The 19,464-nt window shown below is 38.6% G+C and overlaps 1 protein-coding gene across 5 annotated transcripts in view; it reads right to left on the reverse strand.

Moving 5' to 3' along the window:
- Nucleotides 1–486: 486 nt before the first annotated feature.
- The window catches only part of JPH1 (junctophilin 1), an 81,225-nt gene continuing 62,247 nt past the window's right edge, over nucleotides 487–19,464 (reverse strand). Inside the window, exons 4-6 of one of the 5 annotated variants that reach the window (XM_027621675.2) lie at nucleotides 8,958–9,607; nucleotides 2,931–3,026; nucleotides 487–2,336 (exon numbers count right to left, since the gene is read on the reverse strand). In XM_027621675.2, coding sequence (XP_027477476.1) covers nucleotides 2,946–3,026; nucleotides 8,958–9,607 — 731 coding nt within the window. In that variant the 3' untranslated portion in view covers nucleotides 487–2,336; nucleotides 2,931–2,945. Of the gene's footprint in view, nucleotides 2,762–2,930; nucleotides 3,027–8,957; nucleotides 9,608–19,464 lie in introns of all 5 variants that reach the window. The other 4 variants (XM_027621653.2, XM_027621665.2, XM_027621643.2 and 1 more) reach the window with 4 other exon arrangements.

The following is a 19,464-nucleotide window of genomic DNA, read 5'->3' on the forward strand; positions in this document are numbered from 1 at the left end:
ACGCGATGGCTTCAAAGGGAGCCCAGTGGCTGGAAATTCTAGTGGCGACAAGTTTATTATGCACAGTGTGCTTAAGCTTCCCGAAATGTGTCTCAACAGGGGCCATAGCAACATATTAACTTACTTGAGGCACAATGATCCAAAAACTTTAATTACTTGAAAAGTATCCGTGCAGGAGGGGGATTTACTCCAACTTTGACTTTTCCTTAACAACAGGGGCAGACTTAAAACCCTGGCTAAGGAACTAATCCAATTAATGAAGGCCCTAAGCAGGAAAATGAATCTTATTTTACAAAATTAGTTGGAAAGCCCAGGATGAAAGAAACAGAAAGAAATAATGGTCCACTACCTTCTCCCCTGTGGCTGCTTTGAGCATTTTGCACCCCATTTTTGTCAGTTTTTCAGATCTTTTAATACAACCCACCGACCCCCAAATTCCACATAACTCAAGACAGTAATTGACTCACAAAGGAAACACACCTGCACTTTATTAATAACCAACTTTCTCTTTTTATTAGAGCGGATACAGTTGTGAAAACTGTACATTATACATTTTGGTTTCGAGGATTATAAATAAAGGAACTCACAGGTAGGGAGTTCTTTTTCACAGCAAGAAACTTTAAATAAACAAGGTCATGTTTTATTAAGTACATTGGCAGACTTCATGTGCTGTCCAAAATGTAGAGCACAGTATAACAACCCATTAGAAAGAGCCTTTCATGTAAAATACAGCTGTGCACATTTTAGAAAAATACCAACAATTTGAGCTTTGTTTTTAAAAAAGCTTATAAATCATACATATATTTATAAATGGAACCAACATGCTCACTTTATAAACATATCCTTTCGTTATTTGTTACCCATTATTTCCAAAGCATTACACGTTTTAAATAAACACTTAGTAAGATTAAATATTTTATTTTTTTTTTTAAAAAATCCGCTTTCCCAGCATCAAGAGCTATGGGGTTAGGAAGGCGCAGTGAGAGTACGGAGACTGACACAGGAGCTTAAACGTTTCTTGGCTAAAAATGTACTTCCCTAAATTTAAAAGTCAAAGCAAAATGTAAAAAATAAATAAATATACAAGTTGTAATTTTCATTTGCTCTCTTTCTGCTTTCTTCTTTATTCCATATTGGTCACACCCAGGATTCTCAACATATTGCACTTCTGCAAAAAACATCACTGGGTTACTACCCTGCAGGTGACAAAGCATTCAGTCCACACCTGTGCTAACATGTGAGCGGTCTCTTCTGCATTGAAAAGGTAGCAAGAATCTGATTAAACCATGCAGATTGTGAAAATATTTAGGAATAGCTAGCTCCTTCTCCACAATGTAATGTCTTAGAGAGATTTAAGATACCTTTCCTCCCCTTATTTCTTTTTAAATAACTATCTTTATAAAGACCACGTAGTGTCTCTAAGTAATAAGCATGCTTCTGAGTAATAAAGGATGAATTATAAAACAGCAAAAAAAAAATCAGATTATGTCAGAATAACAAAGGACTGCAAAATACAAATATTTAAATAAAAATGTCTAAGCCTTTAAAATGTGAAATAAAATTACGAAAGGACTTTGAAACACACGTAAAGGCGTAAAATTGAGAAGCAGAGGTTTAACAAAGCTTTACGCTCTACCTGAATGTATTCAACAAAAATTTAAGTTGGAAGAAAAAAAAAAGGACCAGAGCAGTTATTAATAGCATCTTGCTTAACTTTCATGGGAATTAACATAGTCACTGACAAGATTTTATTTGGTTGTAAAGTACGTCAGCAATGAAACTGAATCCTTTAAACACCGATTAATGCAATCCATGCAACGTTTTGACTACGCTTCTTAGAATTCTGTTGTCTTTCAGCTTTTAAAATTTAGCACCTCCTAAGGGCATAATTAAAACTATTTAAAATTACTTCTTAGGAAGGTATAATGCCTTCACACTGCTAAATTTTAAACAGCCTGTTACAGGTTTAGGAAGACTAAACGGCATAAAAAAAATGTATTGCTATTGCAACGAACACATCTTCTCTAGAATGTTGTTTCTTTTCCTTGAGATGCAACAAGTGTGTTTCCTCCAGCCAGGACCACACGTTGTAGAGGGCTATACATTCTACTTCAATAAACAGCAAGAATGAACAGAGGCGTGCACAAGCAAACGAAACGTTCTCTCCCAGAACATTCCAGGAGATGTTAAAGCAGCAGGTCATGGCATAAGACTGGTGAGTGATGCTGCTACCTATTTCTTCTAATGAGATAGGAGTGAATGTTGGAGCCATGGCCGCAGCAACACAATCCTCCGACCGCATTCTTCGGGCAGTCGTTTGTTTTCCCAGCTCCCTACTAAAAACGTCAGATGGTAAAATAGTAAGGCAGCTGTTGACTTCCATCAGGAAAAAAAAAAAAATGCAGCTCCATACATTTCCAGTTTAGTCACACTCTGCTAGGACAGATGGAGTAGCCAATGCCAAGAACTTCGCCGGATGGGGGCTGCTTCAGCAGATTTTAAGAAAGAATGATTATTAAGTTTTGCTCTCCAACACGGCTGCTTGCTTCAGCTCCCAGAGGACCCCAAAGCCACAAAGCATTCCCAGGGGGACCGAACAGGTCCTCTGGCTGAATTTTCCAAGTTTCATCTCTTTCGCGATCCCATCCTAATTCCAAGCCTCCTTCCCTGAGTCTGAGTCTGACTGGGGTGTGCCATTTAAAGGGCTGATGATGCCACGGCAGAGAACTGTGGGCTAACACCACTAGTTGTCATGACTTCACTGAAGGGTCAAAACAGTTACAGCATTAAGTAACTATGTTGAATCACATTCAGGCACAGCCAAAATTAAAGTGAAGGACAATACGCAGTTTAAAAAAAATGTAAATTCAAATAATGGGAAAAGAATGTTATAGACAGTGATTTTATATAGAAATTAAGGCGATTCTTACCTTTCCTAATTCCAATCAAGTTAGAAAGTGAACAAAAAGAATGGCCAACCCGATATTCAACAGCATGACGAGGACAATCATGACTGAATTAGGGCCCTGGAAATGAAACAGAACAAAACAAGCATAATGTTTCCATGTTAATATCCACATGTAAGCTAGCTCATAAAATCAATTACCCCCCCAAAAATAAATACATAAATAAATAAAAACCTCAACCCCGTTGCAGTGACTGACAGCAGCTCCAAAAGGTATAAACTAAAAATAGCAATGCCGTATTTAGGTGCAGCCGTCTCCGCACTTTCACTATGAAATGAATCCAGTCCTGATTAAATCTAAAAAAAAAAAAAAAATGACTAACAAATAATCTAGTTCATTCACCTCAGAACATCTGACAACAGCAGTCTGGGTGAGAGTGCGCCATAACTGGGTGAGGGACTAACAGAGTGGATATGCACTTTTTGTTAGGGTGTAATTTAGATGAGGAAGAATTATTTCCTCATGAAGGCAATTAGAAAGTAAGACTAAAATCTTTAGGGGTACTGAGGCCTCTCAGGAAAAATTTAGGACTCTTGCTTTTCCTGGTCAGAGTTTTGGATTCCACCCGATCCTTAAAGTAAAAATTGCAAGCGGGAAGTTGAACACTTGCAGGAATTATCTTATAGGTCTTAATTCTTCACTTTTTTGCTCACAGCCACCACGTTTCAGAAATCAAGTCCTATTAAACTGCAGAATTCTATTTTGATAAATACGGCTGTAATAAATACCAGCTAGCCAAGGTACCCAAACTTTACTTGTTTAAACCAAAACCAACCTTGTTGACCCATCGTTCAAGAGCTGCTCATGCTTGACCATCTTTATTACAGAGACCCGATCTTGGTATTTACTATTAAAATAGTGTCTAATTTTTTAGTATTAACTGTGTTCTAAAATGGCCTTATGAGGTGGGTGGGGTAAGTATTTTAATTGTTATTTTGATGAGGAAACAGTTGTACTAGATTTGAATACTGAATGAGGCTACATTGAAACAGGCTAACAGAGTCCTCAAATGTGGTACTGGTGTGATTTTTGGAGGTGGGGGCGGGGAGGTAAGAAAGACTGGAACTGCAATTGGTCCAGTGCTCATGTTGCAAGGTATAGAGCTTGGGTCACATCCTTATAGGAGGTCTCCTTCCCAACTGGGGCCACAACCTCCCTGGCATGGGTCAGAGTGCCCTGGTCTTCGTCTCTCCTAACACTCGCACTTTGTCACTTCTTGTTAATCTCCGTCTTTGCCCTAGACTGAGTTCCACAGTGGTGGGGGCTGTGCTTTGTTCACCGCCGTGCACCCAGCACATATGGGTCGCCCAACTCATCCAGGGTTTCATTATGAACACCTGCTCTCTGCTGGTACTTTTCCAGGTGTTGTGGATGTGGTTGTTGACCTTATTAATTCACTGCCTTAAATGAAGAACGAGGTGATTAGTAAAATCAGAGTGGGGGAGAAAAGGAAGTAAAAATGGGTATCCTTGAGATGGGGACTACTAGGAAGAAGAAAAACCCTAGTTCCTAAACCCCAAGTAAATGGGAGGAAAAAGCACATTTATTGCAGGTCTTTATATGCCAGGCAGTGGGCTGATAATAAGCAGTGTTGGGTACATGATTTCTTCTTCACAGGTGATTACAAGTTACAGAGCTCCGAGAAGGTAAGTGTCTTGCCCAACGTTACTCATCCAGTTTAAGCAAATTACAAAACTAAAATTAAACTTTGTCTATTTCAGAGCTGCTGTTTTTTTTTTCCTATATCCCTATATAGCTACAGGCCTTAGTTTAAAAATAATAATTTTTAATCAAGTTCTTGAAAATGGCATTTTCATCTATATCCTCTGATTTCATGGTAGCAGAAAACTACTCAAATCTTGATAGGACCAGTTGTTCTTTTAGAATAGTTGCATTCTAAGGTACTAGGAGGGTCCAAATCTGTAACTCAATAATTAAAATGTCTAGTGTGGGAAACATAGAAAATAACTGAAATCTTTCAACATCATAACTCAGCATGGAGATTAAGGAAATGCTATTACTATCAGTGTCTTATAGTGGACCAAGGAAAAGTAGAAAAACAGAGAAAGTGCCTTCAGTGAATCTAACTTCAAAAGTCTAAGCTGTGTCTGGACTTTTTTTTTGTGTGTCTGGACTTTTAACTCCCATTTCATAAATCCTTACAAGGTTCCATGAGTTTATCTTTTTGAATTCATTAGCATTTTTGGATGGAGATATATATATACACACACACACACACACATATTTATAAATATACATATTTGTATATATATATACATAAATATATAGACATGTGTATATATATTTATCCAACTGTACAACTCCATTTATAAAGCTATTTTTAAAGATGACTCAGTGAAGATGAGGGTAAGGCAGCAATAAAAAGTTCAAACAGCAACCAGGTGGCAAATAAATTCTGGGATGCTATGTTTAATAGGCAGATCTCAAGACGTGAGCTCGGTGTTCTTCAGATACCTAGGCTGAGCACAGGGTGGAAAGCTTTAAGGTGAAGTCTCATAAACATGACTGTGGTAGCCAGTTGTAGCTTAAAATAGCAAAATGAAAAAAAAAATCAGTCTTGCTTTTCAAGACTGACTGAGACAGGTGTAATAAAAGGAGCTGTAGCAGGGAAAAGTGCAAATCTGGATTGGAAGAACTTTCAGGCAGTTAGAAAATAAAGTGTGGGGAAATATGGAAATATGAAGTTCTAACTCAAGAAATGTATCTTTTTTCTTCAAAAGACTATTACTCATTTAAAATTGTGAGGAATCTTCTGAAGAGTTACTATAGTCTGTTAAATCTAAAATTTCTCTAAAAACATGAAAAGAAAAAAATTGAATTTAGTATAAATAGGCAAGTTTATGTGTATTTACTGTTTGTAGGGTTTTAGTGTGTGTGTGTACTTGGTTCAAAATTGACGTGACAGGGATGCCTTAATTTCCAAATAGACTTGGAAGAGAGTAATGGCTAAGAAAAAGTGCAGGCAGTTCTCAGAAGGAGTCGAGATTGCGAATTAGAAGACCCCTTGCTAGTCTGATGATCAGGCTGTAATGATGTCTCTACTGGATCCTACCCATGTTGCAAAATCCTAGAAAGAGGTGGGTACCGCATAGAATGTGTTTCCATGGAATATCAGTCTATGTGCAACCATGGCCCACAGGAGTCTCACGTTTCTAGAGAAGGGTTATAGAGTAATCCGTGGCATAGCCCCTTGTCTCTTACTGCTTATATCAAGTAGTTCAATTTGCTAAGTGTTAGCCTGTGTCTCAGAAGGTTTTCTGTTTTTCTAGGAGATGGCTATTCAGGGTGATCCTGAGGATGGGCCAAAATCTATTGGAATATTTATGAACTATTTTATGCTTCAACGACTACAGTATTGGGACAATAATGGCCACTGCTTTTTGAGCACTTAACATGTGCTATGCACTGTGCTAAGAGCTGTGTAAGTACTAACTCATTTAATCTTCAAAACAGCCCTATGATAGAGGTAGAGATGAGGAAAACAACTCACAGAGCAGTTAGGAAACTTGCCCAAGGTCACACGACTGAGAAGCAACACAACTGGGATTTGAACCTAGGAAGTCTGGCACCAGAGTCCACAGCCTTGGCCACCAGCGTATCCTGTCTTAGTCAATAAGCTGGCGACTAAAAGTCCAGATCCCAGTGTATTCAACCACCCTAAAAATGACGATTCGGGCTTGTACTAGATCTCTCGGTTGCCCACAACGAACACCGCTTCAGTCTGGTTTTTCCCTCCAGTGTGTGCTTCGTTGTGAATAGTCCTTTGAGTTTTCAAGTTATGTATAAACCTCTTACACAGTGTCTGTCTCAAAACTGTACGCAGTACTCCTTAGTTCTAAAGGTGGTTCATTAGCTACCTTTATGATGATTTTATCACTTCTAAACTGTCAAGAAAACAGTCATCAGGAGTGTGAAAGGCACTTTTGTGTTAACTGTTAAAATCTTCACATGAAGGTGCCAAGGCAATCTTGACTTCTGATTCCTGTCATGCACAGAGGCTGCAGAGGGCTAGGCCTCCTTTCTCCTGGGATGTGGAAGGGAGCCCTAGAGACCAGCCTACCAGGCTGCAGGATGCTTGGCTACCTCCAAGAATCAGATGGTTCTGCACATAAGTAAAAAAGATACTTTTCCTAAATAAGGAGGCTGTGAATTTATCAAACAGTAGTAACATTTCATAGACAGCGTGTAGGACACTGGGCCATTCACTTCCTCTTAGGCAGTTCTAGAGGTCAACTGAACCCCACTCCTGGGTGCAAGGTAGAAACTATATGGCCTTGCATTGTTTGAATTTCACCCTTGTAAATCAGGCAAACTAATACTAATTGACTTCGTTTGTCTTAAAAACCATTTATCCCCATGGAGGATGACTTTCAGGAAGTTAACGTAGTTAATCTGATTAATTTAGAGGTAGATGATAAAAAAGATGAGAACCAGTGTTTGTAAATGTTAGCAAAATAAACCCAAGAAGCAGCAAATGTAAGTTAATAAAAAAAGATGCATTTCAATTGTTTGTTATTACTGTTTAAACCTGTTTTTTTCTTTTGTCCAGTTTAAGTTGGTCAACAAGAATATAATACAACTCTCTTAATCTGCACCTTTATGCAAATGTCTCAGAAATTAGTAAATATTGGGTCAGCTGTGGCTTCTTTCCTAAGCTGCATTTAACATGCAACACCTCTGTTCCAAAAACATGTGACTAGGTCAACAGATCAGTTCGTCAATTTTTTATTAATAATTACTTAGCTTCAGGATTTTATAAATTCTGTAGAATTTGATAAAGTATTAATTCCATATGTTATTCAAATAAATCTCTACATGCTCATCAAATGACACTTATCAATAATAAATAGCTTTCTGGTTGAATAATTAAAACCCTTAAATGCTCAAGACTAATTGAAAAAACTAGCATTTACCAGAAAACTAAAATTTTGGAAGCACTTATACTGAGAAGTTAGAAGACCAAAGTAATTTTAAACAGTTGAAAAGAAAAACAATGTTCTAGTGGCAAAGCCTAATTAAGTAAAATCCAAACTATTTAGGAGAATAATTCACAATAGCTACAAAAAAATGTTCTTTTGTCTAAAGATGCTGACTGGAGTATCTTTTCCTTCTCGACTTTTAGTCTGGCTCGTTGGGTCTGAACTGAGTCTCTTCTAGGCACACAGATATAAATAAGTCTTGTTTTCTATCCATTCCTTTACTCTATGTCTTTTGTGAGGGCTCAAGAGCACGGCTAAGAACCTAGCAACTGGTGGTGGATATCTCTTCCCAGCCAGGGCTCTGAGAGGACCTGGCCCTTGTCAGCGCCCATGATTCCTTTCTAGCCAATCAGAGAGTTAGCTACAGTGATGGGCTTTGTGCTCCTCCAAAATTCATATGTTGAAACCCTAATCCCCAGTGTGACAGTATTTGGAGGGGGGTCCTGGGTCATGAGGGTGGAGCCCTCATGAGGCGATTAGTGCCCTTGTAGGAGACATGAGAGAGCTTGCTGTTTCTCTCAGCCCTGGGAGTGTACAGCAAGGCCTATGAACCAGGAATTGGGTTCTCGCCAGACATCAAGTCTGTGGCACCTTGATCCTGGGACTCCCAGGCTTCAGAATTAAAAGAAAGAAAGAAGAAATTTTGTTTAAGCCGCCCAGTTTATGGCATTTTTTGTCATAGCAGCTCAAACTAAGCTACCACAAAACTTACCAAGAAGTGCGGGGAAAGGCTTGCTAACACGTGATTCAGTAACAAGCTGGCTACCTGAATGATGTTTAAGATGGGTGACTGAGTGAACAGGGACAAATTTCTGCCCCAAGAGCTCTTTGCTGTCTTGGGCTAACAAATGTGCTAAGCTCTATCCTACGTAGTCCTATACTCGTCAGGACTTTTGCCAGACAAGCTGTCCCCAAGATGCTAGTCACCCTACACTGCTACCTGAAGGAACCAAAAGGAAGCAAAAAAACAAACACATTGTGCACAACTTACTGAATTGGCTTCTTTTTCCAAAGAAGGGCATGAATCATTGCTTGCTGGATTCTTTGGTATAGCAAGTTCAGACTTCTTAGCTTTTGGCTCAGCTTTGCTTTCTTTGGCAACTGGTTTTGTCACAGATTTAGGGGGACTCCATTTGTTGGGTGCTGGCTTGTGCACCAGCGCTGAGGAAGACGGGCTTGATCCTTCCTCTTCCTCCATGTCTTCTGGGGGGTGCTGGGGGGCATTCAGTTTCACATAGTAGCCGTGGTACTGAGAATGCAGTTCCCCGTTACTGGGGTTGGGGATGTGGTGGCGGCCAGAGTACTTGGACGTGGGCACCATGGCTCCCACCTCCTTCGTGGGAGCCTTTGACATCAAAGGCTTATTGACGATGGCTGTCACCTGCTCATCAGCCACACTCCGTTTGTCTTGGTTGAGTCTTGCCCCTGAGCTGGGGTTCTGCTTCTTCGTGGGTTTGGGGGAGGAGGGCTGGGGAGAGTGGCTTTGTTTGGGACTTGCTTCAGGAGACCTGGGGGGTGTCGTGCCTTTGCGATAAAAATGAGGAGATTCCTTTGGTGTAGGTGGCTTTTCAGGTACTTTTTCTTCTGGATTTTCTTTAGCATCTACACCTTCCTGAAATCTCTGTTTGATATAATCTGGGCCTGGGGAAAAATTGACAACAGAAGGGAAGGTAATAAAATAAAGATAAGGCATAAAGGCTTGTTCCTTCTGGCTATCTATATGCATTTTTGCTATGTCAGATTAGCCATTCCTCTTTTTTTCTTTTAAAAAATACTGCCAAGGCTTGGATTAAACATGAGCACACTTCATTTCCAAGGGGAAAAGATTATTTGTTGCAGAAAAAGTTAGTATTTACCATTATTTATACTATTTTGATAGCCATAAAGGTTAAACAGTTCTGACTTCCTAATAATTGCATCATTCCTGCCTGCTTGCAGAACACTGAGGTGAAATTCATGTTGATGGAACACTGGTAATAACACCATAATTAATCTGCATATTCAAATTTTGCAGAGTAAGTAAAACACAAAGTACACACTCAAATAAGCTGACTTGTATGTTTAGTAAATTAAATATTTAAATTAATAAATTAACAACAGAGCATCTACTGTGTAAGTAAGAACAGAATCTGCAGATGACATTTGTAATGCTACTTCATCAAAGGATCATTTTTTATTTTTTTTAAAGATTTATTTGAGAGTTGGGGGGAGGGGCAGAGGGAGAAGATTTCCCACTGAGCAGGGAACCTGATGTGGGGCTTGAGCCCAGGACCTGAGCTGAAGGCAGATGCTTAACCCCTTGAGCCACCCAGGTGCCCCATCGAAATATCATTTAAACTTCCTGGAGTCCTTCAACAGCTTCTGCAAGCATCAAAGTCATGCCAAGGCAGTTGTCTTTTGACACACTAGTCCTGGGATTTTTTTTTTTTCTAAATACTTTAGGATTGTTTACAACAAACATGTTATTTTTCTAAATGGAAAAATTTGCATTTAAAGAAAGGGGCCCTGATATAAGTGTTGCTACATGGACTTTTTGTTTGTTTGTTTTCATTGGCATGGAGTATCTTTTCCTACCCCTTCATTTTCAGTCTCTCTCTTGAGGTCTGAAGTGAGTCTCTTGTTGGCATATATGATAGGTCTTGTTTTCTATCTGTTCCTTCATTCTATGTCTTGCAACTGGAGCATTTAGACCATTTACATTTAAAGTAATTATTGATAGATATGTACTTATAAAAAAGCTGGGGAAGCAACACTTACATCAGACAAAATAGACTTTAAAACAAAGACGCAAAGAAGGGCTTTACATAATGATAAAGGGATCAATCCAACAAGAGGATCTAAAGATCTAACTGTAAAGAGCTATGCATCCAACACTGGAATACCTAAATAAAGCAAATATTAACAGATAGTTATTTTCTGCCTGGATGAGCTATCCATTGATGTAAGTGGGTGTTAAAGTCTCCTACTATTATTAGATTAGTCATTTTCTCCCTTTAAAAGGGAGCAGTGCCTTTGAATGATACATTAGACCAGATGGACTTAACAGATTATATACGGAACATCCCATGCAAAACCAGCAGAATATACATTCTTTTCAAGCGCACATGGTACATTCTCTAAGCTAGATCACATGTTAGGCCACAAAACAAGTCTCAATAAATTTAAGAAGACTGAAATCCTATCATGCATCATTTCTGACCACAACAGTTTGAAACTAGAAATCAATTATAGGAAAAAAAAAACTGGAAAAAAACACATGTGGAGACTAAACAACATGCTACTCAACAAACAAAAATAAAAACACAGTGATCCAAATCTTCTTTGGGATGCCCCAAAGGGACATCTACGAGGGAAATTTACAGCAATACGAGTGTACCTCAAGAAAAATCTCAATCTAACCTTATACCTACAGGAACTAGAAAAAAAGCTCAAAGTTGGTAGAAGGAAGGAAATAATAAAGATTAGAGCAAAAATAAATATAGAGTAAGAACACAACAGAAAAAAATGAAACAAAAATTAAGAAAAATGACAAAAATCAGAAATAAAGGAAAACAGCCAGCACCATAGAAATACAAGAGACTACTACAAAAATTATATGCCAACAAATTGGATAATCTAGAAGAAATGAGGGCGCCTGGGTGGCTCAGTTGGTTAAGCGACTGCCTTTGGCTCAGGTCATGATCCTGGAGTCCCTGGATCGAGTCCCGCATCAGGCTCCCTGCTCGACAGGGAGTCTGCTTCTCCCTTGACCCTCCCCCCTCTCATGTGCTCTCTCTCGTTCTCTCTCTCTCTCAAATAAATAAATAAAATCTTTTAAAAAAAATAGAAGAAATGAATAAATTCCTAAAAACATAGTCTTCCAAAACTGGATCAGGAAAAAATAGAAAAATCTGAACATATCAATTACTACTAATGAAACTGCATTGGCAATCAAAAACTCCCAACAAGTAGAAGTCCAGGACCAGATGGATTCACAGGTGAATTCTATCAAACATTTAAAGACGAGTTAATACCTAGTCTCCTCAAATTATTCCAAAAAATAGAAGAGGAAGCTTCCAAATTTATTCTACAAGGCCAGCATTACCCTCATACAAAAACCAGAGACATTATAAAAAAAAACTACAGTCCAATAGCTCTGATGCACACAGGTGCAAGTTCCCAGTAAAATATCAGCAAACCTCATTTAACACATGAAATGAATCCCCATTCGCCATGATCAACTGGGATTTATTTTGGGGATGCAAAGGATGGTTCAATGTTTGCAAATCAATCCATGTGACACACATTAACAAAATGAAGTATAAAAATCATATGATCATCTCAATAGATGCATAAAAAGCATTTAACAAAATTCATCATTTACTCATGATAAAAATTCTCAACAAAGTGAGTTTAGAGGGAACATACCTCAACATAATAAAGGCCACATATGACAAGCCCAGAGCTAACATCATAATCAGTGGTGAAAAACTAAGAGCTTTTCCTCTAACATCAGAAATAAGAATGTCCACTTTTGCCACTTCTATTTAACATAGTTCTGGAAGTTCTAGCTGCAGCAATTAGACAAAAAAAAAAAAAAAAAAAAAGGCATACAAATTGGTAAGGAAAAAGTAAACTTTTTGCAAAAGACAAGATACTATATATAGACAACCCTAGGGGAATCTGGGTGGCTCAGTCAGTTAAGTGTCCGGCTCTTGGTTTTGGCTCAGGTCATGATCTCATGCGTCATGAGATCAAGCCCTGTGTTGGGCTCTGCACTCAGCAGGGAGCCTGCTTGAAGATTCTCTCCCTCTGCCCCTCCCCCCACTCACGAGCTCTCTAAAATAAAATCTTTTTTAAAAAAGGAAAACCCTAAATACTCCACCAAGAAACTATTAGAATAAGTGAATTTGGAAGTTGCAGGATACAAAATTGATATATGGCAATCTGTTGTGTTTCCATACACTAATAACAAAGTGGCAGAAAGAAATTAAGAAAACAATCCCATTTACAATTGCACCAAAAACACTGATGAAAGAAATTGAAGATAACACAAATGGAAAGACATTCCATGCGCATGGATTAGAAGAATTAATGTTGTTAAAATGCCCATTCTATCCAAAGCAATCTACAGATTCAATACAATCCCTATCAGAATACCAATAGCATTTTTCACAGAACAAAAATAATCCTAAAATTTGTATGGAACTACAAAAGACCCTGAATAGCCAAACAGCCTTGAAAAAGAAAAACGAAGCTGGAGGTATCACAATTCCGGATTTCAAGATATACTATAAAGCTACAGTAATCAAAATAGTATTGCACTGGCACAAAAATAGATCAGTGGAACACAATAGAGAGCCCAGAAATAAATCCATGCTTATATGGTCAATTACACTATGACAAAGGAGGCAAGAATATACAATAAGGAAAAGACAGTCCCTTCAATAAATGGTTGTTGGGAAAACTGGACACCTACATGCAAAAGATTTCTTACACCATACACAAAAATAAAAATGGATTAAAGACCTAAATGTGAGACCTGAAACCATAAAGCTCCTAGAAGAAAATGTAGGCAATAATCTTGTTTGACAGCAGCCCTAGCAACATTTTTCTAGATACGTCTCCTCAGGCGAGGGAAACAAAAGCAAAAATAAACTACTGAGACTACACCAAAATAAAGAGCTTTTTGCAAAGAAGAAACCAACAAATCAAAAAGGCAACCTACTAAGTGGGAGGAGATATTTGCAAATGATATATCCAATAAGGGGTTAATATCCAAAACATTATGCAAGAACTACTGCAACTCAACACCAAAAAAACCCCACAATCTGACTGAAAAATGGGCAGAGGACCTGAACATTTTCCCAAAGAAGGCATACAGATGGCCCACAGACACATGGAAAAATCCTAAGCATCACTAATCATCAGGGAAATGCAAATCAAGCCCACAATGAGATATCACTTTACATCTGTCAGAATGGCTGGTATTAGACAAGAAATAAGTACTGGCGAGGATATGGAGAAAAAGGAACCTTTGTGCACTGTTGATAGAAATGTAAATTGGTGTAGCCACTGTGGAAAACAGCATGGAGGTTCCTCAAAAAATTAACAACAGAAATAGCATATTATCCAGTGTTCCACTATTGAGTATTTAGCCAAAGAAAATGACAATACTAATCTGAACAGATCTATGTACCCCTATGTTTACTGCAGGATTACTTATAATAACCAAGATATGGAAAGCAACCCAGGTATCCCTTGATAGATGAATGGACAAAAAAGATGTATATACACACAATGGAGTGTTACTCAGCAATGAAAATGGAAATTTTTGCCATTTGTGACAACATGGATGGACCTAAAGGGTATTACCCAAATGAAATAAGTCAGAGAAAGACAAATACCACATAATTTCATTTATATATAGGATCTAAAAAGCAGAAGAAATAAACAAAAAGCAGAAATATTCATAAATATGGAGAATTGATGGTTGCCAGAGGGGAGGGGGGTGGAGGGGACGGGCAAAATGGATGAAGGTGAGTGGAAGGTACAAGCTTCCAGTTATGGAATGAATAAGGCACGGGGGTGAGAGGTACAGCACAGGGACTACAGTCAATGGTATGGTAATAGCGTGACAGAGGATCGCTACACTTGTAGTGAGCAGAGCATAACTGTATAAACTTGTGGAATCACTATGCTGTATGCCTGAAACTAAAGTAACATCTGGTGGGGCGCCTGGGTGGCTCAGCCAGTTAAGCGTCCGGCTCTTGATTTTGGCTCAGGTCAGGATCTCAGGGTCCTGAGATCGAGCCCCATGTCAAGCTCCATGCTCAGCAAGGCGTCTGATTAAGATTCTCTCTCCCTTGGGCCCTCCTGTCCCTGCTCGCACTCTTTCTCTAAAATAAATAAAAAAGTTTAACAAAGTAACATTTGGTGTATCAAGTATACTTCAATTAAAAAAAAATGGTACATTGTAGTGTTATGTGGGAATTTTTGAAGGATTGAAGAGTAACGACCCAGACTATGCAGCACAAGATGGTACAGGCCTTGAGTTTATGAATGTCAGTGGTCCAGGCAATGGGAAACCCTGGGGCTGTCCAAGACAGCACTCCAAGGCAGTGCCCTCTCTGTAGGCATTTCACCTCTCAGCTCCTCCTCTACAAGCAGGCCACGTATATCCTTTGGCCACCACTCCACCTATCAGCCACTTTCATCTCATGAGGTCAAGTCAAGGTCACACAATGCAGGTGGCCCTATTCTCTGCAAATGGGCAGGAGCCGACATCATCTCTTGAGAAACCACCCCACCAATCTGTTTACAGAAACTGGCATCTGTTCACTTTCCTTCCTGCCCCCTACTCCCACCCCTCACCCCAAACTTGGAAGATTTACAGAGGAGCTGAAGAACAATTATCCTTAATAGTTAAAATACATACTGCCTATTTATACTTTTAATTGCTCTTCCTTTGGTGGTCTGAGTAGTAACTTATTGTTCTGAGACCGCTATTTATACAAGGTATTTTCCACAATTTAAAGCTTCACCAAAATCTTAGGAAGCAGGCATTATTATCCCAATTTACTGAAGTGAAAATAGCTATAGTAGCTGAAAACCAAAAATCACACAGCTTCTGTGCATCCTTAAAATAAAATATAATACAACATGTATATGTAATCTTTTAAGCCAAAAATGAGAATTCCCAAAGACCCATAATTATAGGTTATGTTCAGGGCCCAAAACATAACAAACAGTATTATCCCACTTTCCACCCAAACAGGGTAAGATCATATGTCAACAATTGCGATTGCCTTTCTGAACTTGGAAGCTCCCCCAAATACTACCACCCCTTTTAAATTTGGCTATTTTCTTTGAAAGTATGAATTCCTGGCCCAAAGAAAGGTTTCTCAGTGCCCTAAAGGAAAACAGGCATCTGCCAGTCATTCAAAAGGTGATGATTTTCCTGTTTCTGACTTCTCTGTTGGTGTTGGGACCAGCACATACCAGCAAGAGAAAGAAGTAGCAGCACCAGAAAGTGCTGTTCTTTCATCAACAGACTTGCCCTACTTTAAAAAACCCTTTAAGGTCATTTGTACTGGTCTTCCATGGAGAAGAACCTCATGAATCTATGGCACAAAATCCCTCCTCCCCTCCTGTGATAAGAGATAGTATCTGATACAGTTTGATGCAGTGTGTTGCTTACATTTTTTTTTCTCTTAACCCTTCTACCCCAAATTTCATCAGAGTTGATTTTATTTGTACTTCACTGTTATTCAATTTTATAGCATTATTGGAATACAGAAATTACAAGGTACTTTTAATGTCTTCAATCTAAGGGGTAGGAAAAAAAGTTATTTTTGCAAATCTAAAGATAAAGGCACATTAAAAGCTAATATTTAACTTAAGTACTATAACCTATACAGAAAAGAGCTGGGCGGGGGGGATGGACTCTGGTGAACATGATTAGTTACACATTCTTAAAGCTGTGAGGAAAAGATACAGAGTCACTGAACTATGAGAAATAAAGCTGTCACAGAGCCCATGTGCTTCATTTTGAAAATATGAGACCATTATTTAGGATTTATCCAAATTTGTAAGGAAGCAGTGAACTGTCAGTATTTGCAGATAACATCATGCTGTATAATATATACAGAAAACCCTAAAGACTACACCAAAAAATTATTAGAATGAATAAATGAATTCAGTAAAGTTGCAGAATACAAAATTAATATACAGAAATCTGTTGTTTCTATACACTAATAGTGAAGTGGCAGAAAGAGAAATTAAGAAAACAATCCCATTTACAACTGCATCAAAAATAATAAAATTAGGAATAAACCTAGGAATAAACCAAGGAGGTGAAACACCTGTATTCTGAAGACTGTAAGACACCGATGAAGGACACTGAGGATGACACAAATGTAAAGATATTCCATGCTCATGGATTGGAAGAATCAGAAGCATTAAAATATGCATACTACCCAAAGCAACCTCTAGATCCCTACCCAAAACACCAAGAGCATTTTTCACAGAACCAGAATAGTCCTAAAATTTGTATGGAATCACAAAAGACTTCAAATGGCTAAAGCAATCTTGAAAAAGAACAAAAAATCTAGAGGTATCACAATCCAGATTTCAAGTTATACTACAAAGCTAGAGCAAGCAAAACAGTATGGGACTGGCCCAAAAGAGACACAGAGATCAGTGGAATGGAATAGAGAGCCCGGAGATACACTCATGCTTATGTAGTCAATCTATGGTGAAGGAGGCAAGAATATACAATGAGGAAAAGACAGTCCCTTCAATCAGTAGTGCCAGGAAACTGGACCACTATCTTACACCATACATGAAGATAAACTCAGAATGGATTAAAGACCTAAACATCAGACCTGAAACTGTAAAACTACTAAAACAGGCAATAACCTCTTGGACATTAGCCTTAGCAAAATTTTTCTAGATATGTCTCCTCAGGCAAGGAAAACAAAAGCAAAAATAAACTATTGGGACTACACCAAAATAAAAAGCTTTTGCACAGAGAGGAAACCACCAACAAAGTGAAAAGGCAACCTACTATATGGGAGAAGATATTTGCAATTGATATGTCTGATAAGGGGTTAGTATCAAATATATAAAGAACTCCTACAACTCAACACCAAAAAACCCAAAAAATCTGATTAAAAAATTGGCAGAGGACCTGAACAAACATTTTTCCAAAGAATATATAGAGATGGCCAACAGACACTTGAAAAGATACTCAGCATCACTAACCATCAAGGGAATACAAATTAAAACCACAATGAGATATCACCTCCCACCAGTCAGAATAGCTAGCTGGTATGCAAAAGACAATAAATAATGAATGTTGAAGGTGTGGAGAAAAGGGAACCCTTGTACACTATTTCGGTGGAAATGTAAATTGGTTCAGCCATTGGAAAACAGTATGGGGGTTCCTCAAAAAATTAAAAATAGAAATACCAAACATTACTGTATTTCCACTGCTGCCTATTTACCACAAGAAAGCAGAAACACTAATTCAAAAAGATACACTTACCCCTATGCTTATTGCAGCATTTATAACAGCCAAGATCTGGAAGCAACGTAAATGTCCACTTATATATGAAGAATATGTGGTATACACATTTGCGTGCATGTGCACGTGCATACACACACTGGAATATTACTCAGCCATAAAAAAGAATGAGTTCTTGCCATTTATGACAATAATGGATAGACCTAGTATTATGCTAAGTGAAATATATCAGATTTGGAAAGACAAATACCATATGATTTCACTTATATGTGGAATCTAAAAAACAAAACAAATGAACAACAAAAAACCAGAAAAAGATTCATAAATACAGAGAACTGGTGGTTGCCAGAGGGAAGGGGGTTGGCAAAATAGGTGAAGGCGCTTAAGAGGTAAAAACTAAATAAGTGAAGGGGATGAAAAGTACAGCATAGGGAATATTGTCAATATTTTAGTAACTTTGTAATAACTTCGTAAGGTAACATACACTTAAGGTGAGCATTACATAATGCACAGAAGTGTCAAATCACAGTATTGCATACCTGTGACAAATGTTGTATACCAAACATACCTCAATTAAAAAAAAAAAGGAATTTACTAGAATGGTGGACATACATTCTAGTACTTTCATATTAAAAAAAAATTCTCAGCTTTACCGTGCATTAATAAATGGCTAGATAAGAAAATAAATGTACTCTAAAGCAGAGGCTCCATATTTGCTGTCTATCAGAGGCACCTGGGGTGCAATTCCCAGAGACTTTAAGTACGAATTGAAGCCTTGAAGTCTTGATGTTTAACAAATGCGCCAGGTGATTCTAATGTACCCAGCTAGAGCCATTTAAAAGCATGCCAAAAAAAAAAAAAAAAAGTGGGCCTAATTCCAGGTGGCATGGTTCCAACATGGGGTGGCCACATGGGGATGGGCCAGCTAAGGGAGAATAAACAGTTCGATATTCCAGAGTATGACTGAATGCTTTTTGAACAAGACCTATAATGCAGAGGACAGAAGTTTTCCCTGGACTCTCTTCTTGGAAGGCACATGTGCTTGCTACTTGTTCTGACACAATTGTGTGTCAGTGGGGCCATGCCAGCAACACAGAACAGATGACACGCAGCAGTTCACTACAAAGACTAGTCAGAATATTGCCAGCGAGCAAGACGACGTATGTTGATGGTTGTTGTAGGAAGCGTTTTCATCCATCTTTACAGACCATCTCTCTGAATCCTAAGGGACTTCTCCCCCTGGGGATTCATGTTAGGAAGAAGTCAGATACAAGTCACCTGCTCACTGGCATGCCACACGACATGAAACCACGTTCAGCACATGTCATCCACCAACACTGAGAGGCTCCTTGTCACAGTTGGCATGAAAGCTCTGAACAGATATGGCAGATGGTTAACAGCAGGGGATGCGACTAGTTCCTCCTAGGTGAGCCTTGGTGGGCTGGCTCTGGGCAGAAGGAGCACCAGGAAGATTCCCCAAAACAAATGTCGA

This window comes from Zalophus californianus, chromosome 4 (genome assembly GCF_009762305.2).
Source record: "Zalophus californianus isolate mZalCal1 chromosome 4, mZalCal1.pri.v2, whole genome shotgun sequence".
NCBI classification, from domain to species: Eukaryota; Metazoa; Chordata; class Mammalia; order Carnivora; family Otariidae; genus Zalophus; species Zalophus californianus.